Source organism: Ailuropoda melanoleuca, chromosome X (assembly GCF_002007445.2).
Source record: "Ailuropoda melanoleuca isolate Jingjing chromosome X, ASM200744v2, whole genome shotgun sequence".
Lineage (NCBI taxonomy): Eukaryota > Metazoa > Chordata > Mammalia > Carnivora > Ursidae > Ailuropoda > Ailuropoda melanoleuca.
The window spans coordinates 112067901-112076432 of record NC_048238.1 but is presented as its reverse complement, the minus strand read 5'-3'; the positions used below and the strand labels follow the sequence as shown (position 1 = coordinate 112076432).

The 8532-nt window shown below is 38.7% G+C and overlaps 1 protein-coding gene across 12 annotated transcripts in view; it reads left to right on the top strand.

The window, feature by feature from the left end:
• Positions 1-8532, top strand: part of F8 (coagulation factor VIII) — a 123423-nt gene that overhangs the window by 55037 nt on the left and 59854 nt on the right. For all 12 annotated transcript variants that reach the window (XM_034649653.1, XM_034649652.1, XM_034649656.1 and 9 more), the window contains 3 exons: positions 1307-1400; positions 5130-5344; positions 7259-7409. In XM_034649653.1, coding sequence (XP_034505544.1) covers positions 1307-1400; positions 5130-5344; positions 7259-7409 — 460 coding nt within the window. The remainder of the gene's footprint in view (positions 1-1306; positions 1401-5129; positions 5345-7258; positions 7410-8532) is intronic.

Below are 8532 nucleotides of genomic sequence, written 5' to 3'. Positions count from 1 at the left end.
GTAGTGAAGAGAAGGGCCATATGCACCCCAATGTTCATAGCAGCATTGTCCACAATAGCTAAATCGTGGAAGGAACCAAGATGCCCCTCAATAGATGACTGGATTAAGAAGCTGTAGTCCATATATACAATGGAATATTACTCAGCCATAAGAAAGAATGAATTCTGAACATTTGCTGCAACATGGACGGGACTGGAGGAGATAATGCTAAGTGAAATAAGTCAAGCAGAGAAAGACAGTTATCATATGATTTCTCTCATCTATGGAACATAAGAACTAGGAAGATCGGTAGGGGAAGAAAGGGATAAAGAAAGGGGGGGGTAATCAGAAGGGGGAATGAAGCACGAGAGACTATGGACTCTGAGAAACAAACTGAGGGCTTCAGAGGGGAGGGGGTGGGGGAATGGGATAGACCGGTGATGGGTAGTAAGGAGGGCACGTATTGCATGGTGCTGGGTGTTATACGCACCTAATGAATCATCGAACTTTACATCAGAAACCAGGGATGTACTGTATGGTGACTAACATAATTTAATAAAAAATCACTTAAAAAAAAAAGAAAATCATTGGAGAAATCCTGGATTTTTCAATAAAGGGAAATGGGATAAAAAAATAAAATAAAAGGCTGATGCAGAGCTGTGTGATTTTTCTTCTACCTTATTCTGCTGCTATAAGTGCAGGCAAGGAATCAGCTCTTTAATGGATTTTGTCAAATGAGTGGGTTTTAAGACAAGAATGCAGGTGGAAGTTGGTTTTTTATCCTCATATCATACCCAACCTCAGATCTAGAGACTGTGTTGATGTGGTCAGTGTTCTTAATTGCTGCTTCCGTGTTACTGCTCTTCCATCCTTCCTCCCATTTAAAGCTCATGCAGTCAGAAAATGCTGACTGCGACCGTTCCTTAATTCTGTAATCAACTGCCCTCCTGGTCATGCCTGCTCATTCAGTGAAGATTTATCACCCGAGTCAATGTTTTCCTCTCCCCTCTTGGGGAATTTAGTACCCGAAATAAGACTGAGGGGAAGCAGTGCCCTCGGCAGACATTCAAATTTCAATTCGTGTGAGAAGGTATGAGGAATACTTCCTGAAAAAATTGAAATAACTTTGAAGAAATGGAAAAGGGGCCTTTAGTAAAAACCTAGCTGTCTGAGAAGTTTTATGGAAAAAAAAATATGTTGAGCTTTACGGCTCAAACCCCTATAATATGGATATAAGGCAGCTTTTGTTTTCTGGAGATAGGCCACACTTTTCCTGTTGATCCTAGTTGTGTTAGGACTTGATCTTATATTTCATTTATACTTTCAGATTATATTTAAGAATCAAGCAACCCGGCCTTATAACATCTACCCTCATGGAATCACTGATGTCAGTCCTTTGCACTCAGGGAGATTGCCGAAAGGTAAGCGTTCCCTCAATCTTATTAAGTCCTACTTACCTGTAGATATATATGAGGTCACAACCTCAAAGGCACTAAATAACTTCCTTTAGCATTCCTTGTAGCATAAGTATGCTAGAGATAGATTCTCTTAGTTTTATTTTATTTGAAAATGTCTTTATTTTGTCTTCACTTTTGAAGGCTAATTTTGCTGAATATAGAATTTTAGGTTGAGAGGGCTTTTTATTCCTTTTAGCACTTTGAAAATACTGTTTCACTATCTTCTGGCCTTCATAATAGCTAAATTTAGATTCCATTGAATGATTCTTCCCCTGTATGTTATTGTTTTCTGACTGTGATTTTCTTCATATTTATCCTATTTGGGGTTCACTGATCTTCCTGAATCTGTAAATTTATATTTTTACAAATTTGGAAAGATTGTGGTCATTATTTCTTCAAAAAAAATTTCTACCCTGTTCTCTGTCTACTTTACATGAATGACATTTTGGTATTGTCCGACAGGCCTTAATATTTTCATCACATTTTTTTCTTTCTCCATCTCATCTGCACAGTAGATATTTTCTGTTGACCTATTCTCAGGTTCACTGACCTCAACTGGAATTTCTGAGTCACAGTATATGTATTTCTATTTTTAATAGATAGCCGCACTTTTGTCCCCAAATAAAGTTGTAATTCATACTCCTACTACTCATATATGAAAGTGTAATTTCCCGCATTATTGATATCTAGACATTGACAGTGTTTTAAAAAGATTATTTATTTATTTGACAGAGAGAGAGAGAGAGAGCACAAGCAGGGGGAGGGGCAGAGGGAGATGGAGAAGCAGGCTCCCCACTGAGCAGGGAGCCCAATGCGGGGCTCAATCCCAGGACCTGAGATCATGACCTGAGCAAAGGCAGACGCTTAACCGACTGAACCACACAGGGGCCCCTAGACAATTTTTTAAAATCCTGACAATCTGGTGGGTGAAAAGCGGTGTCTCAATGCTGTTTTAATTTTATTTATTTTATTTTAATTCCAGTATAGTTAACATACAGTGTTATATTAGTTTCAGATGTACGATGTAGTGATTCAGCACTTCCATACAACCCCCAGGGCTCATCAGGACAAGTGCCCGTCTTAATCCCCATCACCTATTTCACCCATTCCCCCACCTACCTCCCCTCTGGGAACCATCAGTGTGTTCTCCATAGTTAAGGGGCTGTTTCTTGGTTTGCCTCCCTCTCTTCCCCCCACCTTCGTTTGTTTCTTAAATTGCACATATGAGTGAAATCATATGGTATTTGTCTTTCTCTGACTGACTTATTTTGCTTAGCACTATACTCTCTAGTTCCATCCATGTCATTGCAAATGGCAAGATTTCATCCTTTTTGATGGCTGAGTAATATTCGCGCGCGCGCGTGTGTGTGTGTGTGTGTGTGTGTGTATCTTCTTTATCCATTCATCTGTCGATGGACATCTGGGCTCTTTCCATACTTTGGCTATTGTGGACATTGCTGCTATAAATATTGGGGTGCATGTATCCCTTCGAATTACTATTTTTGTATCTTTGGGTAAATACCTAGTAGTGCAATTGCTGGGTCTCAGGTTAGTTCTATGTTCAACTTTTTGAGGAACCTCCATACTGTTTTCCAGAGTGACTACACCACTTTGTATTCCCACCAGCAGTGTAAGAGGGTTCCCTTTCTCCACAACTTTGCCAACACCTGTTGTTTGTGTTGTTGATTTTAACCGTTCTGACAGGTATGAGGTGATATCTCATTATAGTTTTGATTTGCATTTCCCTGATGATAAGTGATGATGAGCATCTTTTCATGTGTCTGTTGGCCATCTGCATGTCGTCTTTGGAAAAATATCTATTCAGGTCTTATGCCCATTTTTTAATTGGATGATTGATTCATTTTTTGAGTATTGAGTTTTATAAGTTCTTTGTATCTATTGGATACAAACCCTTTGTCAGATATGTCATCTGCAAATATCTGGTCCCATTCAGCCCCATTAGTTTTGTTGATTGTTTCCTTTGCTGTGCAAAAGCTTTTTATCTTTTTTTTTTAACATTTTTTATTTAAATTCAATTAATTAATATATAATATATTATTCGTTTCAGAGGTACAGGCCTGTGATTTATCAGTCTTATGTAATACCCAGTGATATTACATCACATGCCATCCTTAATGTCCATTACCCAGTTATCCTATCCCTCCACCCTCCTTGCCTCTAGCAACCCTCAGTTTGTTTCCTATGATTAAGAGTCTTATGGTTTGTCTCCCTCTCTGGTTTCATCTTGTTCTCTTTTTCCGTCCCTTCCTCAATGATCCTCTGTCTTGTTTCTTAAGTCCCACATATCAGTGAGATCATATGATAATTGTCTTTTTCAGATTGACTTATTTCTCTTAGCATAATACCCTCTAGTTCCATCTGCATCATTGCAATCGCAAGATTTCGTTTTTTTGATGGCTGCGTGATATTCTATTATATATATATATATATATATATCTCCTCCACCTCTTCTTTATCCATTCATCTGTCAGTGGACATCTGGGTTCTTTCCATAGTTTGGCTATTGTGCACATTGCTGCTATAAACATTGGGGTACAGGTGCCCCTTCGGATCACTACATTTGTGTCTTTGAGGTAAATACCTAGTAGTGCAATTGCTGGGTCATAGGGTAGCTCTATACTCAACTTTTTGAGGAACCTCCATACTGTTTTCCAGAGTGGCTGCACTGGCTTACATTCCCACCAACAGTGTAAGAGGGCTCCCCTTTCTCGGCATTCTCACCAACATCTGCTGTTTCCTGGCTTGTTAATTTTAGCCATTCTGACTGGTGTGAAGTGGTATTTCAATGTGGTTTTGATTTGTATTTCCCTGATGCCAAGGGATGTGGAGCAATTTTTCATGTGTCTGTTGGCCCTTTGTATGTCTTCTTTGGAGAAATGTCTGTTCATGTCTTCTGCCCATTTCTTGATTGGATTATTTGGTAAGTTCTTTATAGATCTTGGATACTAGCTCTTTTTCTGGTATGTCATTTGCAGATATCTTCTCCCATTCCGTCAGTTGTCTTTTGGTTTTGTCGACTGTTTCCTTTGCTGTGCAAAAGCTTTTTATCGTGATGAAGTCCCAATAGTTCCTTTTTGCTTTTGTTTCCCTTGCCTTTGGAGACGTGTCTAGCCAGAAGTTGCCACAGGCCAGTGGAAGAGTTTTGCTGCCTGTGTTCTCCTCTAGGATTTTGATGGATTCCTATCTCACATTTAGGTCTTTCATCCATTTTGAGTTTATCTTTGTATATGGTATAAGGAAATGGTCCAGTTTCATTCTTCTGCATGTGGCTGTCCAATTTTCCCAACACCATTTGTTGAAGAGATGCTTTCCCATTGAATATTCTTTCCTGCTTTGTCCAAGATTAATTGACCGTATAGCTGTGAATTCGTTTCTGGTTTTTCTGTTCTGTTCCATTGATCTATGTGTCTGTTTTTGTGCTGGTACCATACTGTTTTGATCACTACAGCTTTGTAATACAACTTGAAAACCTCAACCCACTTTTTTTTCCCACCCACTTTTATTGTAAAACAATTGTGTGTATCTTATAATAGATACAAATTTAGTTTCAATTTATTGAGAACCTTCACATGTACATATAAATTTGTAGAGCCCTTGAAATAACAACACAATTTACCAATATATGGCTTGTTATACTCTAATCAAGTTATTTTGTGGTTTGGGTGTGGGTAGGTGTGAAACATTTGAAAGATATGCCAATTCTGCCAGGAGAGATATTCAAGTATAAATGGACAGTCACTGTAGAAGATGGGCCAACTAAATCAGATCCTCGGTGCCTGACCCGATATTACTCAAGCTTCATTAATCCGGAGAGAGATCTAGCTTCAGGACTCATTGGCCCTCTCCTCATCTGCTACAAAGAATCTGTAGATCAAAGAGGAAACCAGGTAAGTTCTTGTCTTTCAAAGTTCTGGGTTTGATGGACTGATGATGCATATGAGCTTTCAGATATTTCCTATACTCTCTCAGTGTACATCTGCCTATAGTCTGCAGAAAATATAATGGTCTGCTATGTTGGCCAATAAAAGAAATGAGCTGGGTTTCTCACAGCTGTTTTTGAATTTAGTTCAGTTTAATAAACTTGCCTGGATAGATTGAAGGGCCTCTCCTGTTATATTTCTATAATACTCATTCCCAGTCTAAAATTTCACTTTCTGGTGGTGCCTGGCTGGCTCAGTTGGAAGAGCATGTGACTCTTGATCTTGGGGTCATGAATTCAAGCCTCTCGTTGATTGGGTGTAGCAATTACTTTTATAAATAAAACTTTAAAAAATTTAAAATTCCACTTTCTGTAAGTAATCTTGCTCATTTTTACATGCTGGACTACCACTCATTTTTAGATGACACGTGAATCTGTATCAGAGTCTATACTTCTCCCCCGGATGTCTCATCATGGGTGAATCAAAGACACCTCAAAATTAACATATCTGCAGCATCTAGCATAGTTCTTGGCATGTGGCTGGACTTCAATAAATATTTGTTGAGCAAAATACAGGGAAAGATATAAAATATTTCAGAAATATTTATAATTTAGACCATTTATACTACTTCAAAAAAAAATAAGGCTAAATTCTCTGCATGAGGAAAGCCTAATGCTGGGGTGCCTGGGTGGCGCAGTCAATTAAGTGTCCAACTCTTGAATTTGGTTCAGGTCATGATCTCGGGGTTGTGAGATCAAGCCCCACGTCAAGCTCTGTGCTCACTGCAGATTTTGCTTAGGACTCTCTCTCCCTCTCCCGCTGCCACTCCCCCCTCAAAATAAATAAAATCTTTTTTTTAAAAAAAGAAAGAAAAGCCTAGTACTTCTCAAAAACTCATTGCTTGGATCAGAATAATTCATTGCCATATTGCTGAGGCTTGACTACATGTCAGTTTGGTTATTTATTACATAGGATTTTTACTAGTCTGAAAACATTTCCTTGGTTTAGAGAGTAAAGCACGTGAATTTTAAAACACATGGCACGCAAACCCAAAAAGGCGTAAATTTGGCATGTACCTGTCCTGACAAATTTTCCTAATTATAGTTTTTCCACCAGTTTTTTGGAAGAGGACTGAAACGTACCTCTCTATTTTCCAGTGTCTTCTCCTCAGGATTTTGGTTTCTGTAGTGCTAGGTTATGCAAAATGAAATTTATACGTATTAGTGAAGTTTGCATATTAAGTCTTAACAGAATCAATTAGCAAGTAACTAACTCATAACTTTGGTTCATATACAAACCACTCTTCTAAAAAGAACTTTAAACTTTTTAGCAGAAAACTTTAGATGTTAGTGTTAATTAACATTTTATGGCCTATCTTAACTTTGTTATTTGATTTCTGTTTTCTGTTTTTAATTTTTTATACGTTGGTAGCTTTATGGAAGGGCACTTGCCGGATGGAAGTTTAGGAAAGACATTACTCTTACTTGACTTGACTAACTTGTTTAAGAAAGACACTGAATAATCACTTGGGTCTTTAAAGAACGAAAATCCTCTAATCTGAACATGGAGGAAATGAGGCTACAGACTGTACTAAAAAATCATCCAGCATATGGCCTTGGGTCTAGAAGAAAATAAGTTTAGTGGGTCTAGTCACTCTCTTGCCCTGAGGACACATTTGCTCTTAAACTCACTGCTTGTAGCACCCACTCCTACTCCCAGGCCCCACTATATGCATAATAGTGGACCTAGGGAGAAATTGGAATTGAACCAAAGGATTCAATATAGATATATCACATGCATGCCATCACTTCCATGTAGCCTACTAATTCTTATAGGACAATACTAATAGCATTTCTTTCTTTCAATATGTGTAATTAACAGATGATGTCAGACAAGAGGAATGTCATCCTGTTTTCTGTATTTGATGAGAATCGAAGCTGGTACCTCACAGAGAATATGCAGCGCTTCCTCCCCAACGTAGATGTAGTGCAGCCCCATGATCCAGAGTTCCACGTCTCTAACATCATGCACAGTAAGTAAAGCAGCACTCAAGTCCAGTGGGTAATGGATAAAGGAAATTTGAAGCCACCAAATTGATGTCCAGATAATGGATTAACTTATATGCCATGTAAGAGTCATATTTCCTTAAAAATTGTTACATGGGGGCGCCTGGGTGGCTGTCAGTTAAGCATCCAACTCTTGGTTTCCACTTGGGTCACGATCTCAGGGTTGTGCCATCAAGCCCTGTGTCAGGCTCCATACTCAGCAGGAAGTGTGGTTGAGATTCTTTCTCCCTCTGCCCATCCCCCCCCACACTCTTGCAAGCTCTCTTGCACTCTATCTAAAATAAATAAATCTTTTTAAAAATTGATATATATGAAAGTGTACAGTATATGATCATATACTGCATATATTTTTTCTTTTAGAAGGCATTTCAAAGGATAAATCAAATAAGACACAGCTTTCATTTACTCAAATATGCAGAATCCATCCTTAATATAAAATGCACTCAGGGTGCCCATACACACACACACACACACACACATACACACACACACACACACACACACACACGTATGTAGTCTTAGTCTGCTAGGCCTGCCATAATTAAGTACCAAAGAATGGGTGGCTTCAATAGCAGAGATTTACTTCCTCACAATTCTGAAGGCTAAAAGTCTGAGATCAAGATGTCAGCAGGATTGGTCTCTTCTGAGGCCTCTTTCATTGGCTTGTAGATAGCCACTTTCTGTATCCTCACATGGTCTTTCCTCTATGCATGTACATGTCTGGGTACAAATTTCATATGCTTTTTTTAATTTCAATTCAATTAGCCAACATATAGTACATCATTAGTCTTAGATGTAGTGCTTGATAATTCATCAGTTGCAGATGACACCCAGTGCTCATCACATCATGTGCCCTCCTTAATGCTCATCACCCAATTACCTGATCCCCCCAGCCCTTCCCCTCCAGCAACCCTCAGTTTCTTTCCTATAGTTAAAACTCTTTCATGGTTTGTCTCCCTCTCTGATGACTTCCCATTCAGTTTTCCCTCCATTCCCCTATGATCCTCTGTTTTGTTCCACATCAGTGAGATCATATGATAATTGTCTTTTTCAGATTGACTTATTTCACTTAGCATAATACCCTCTAGT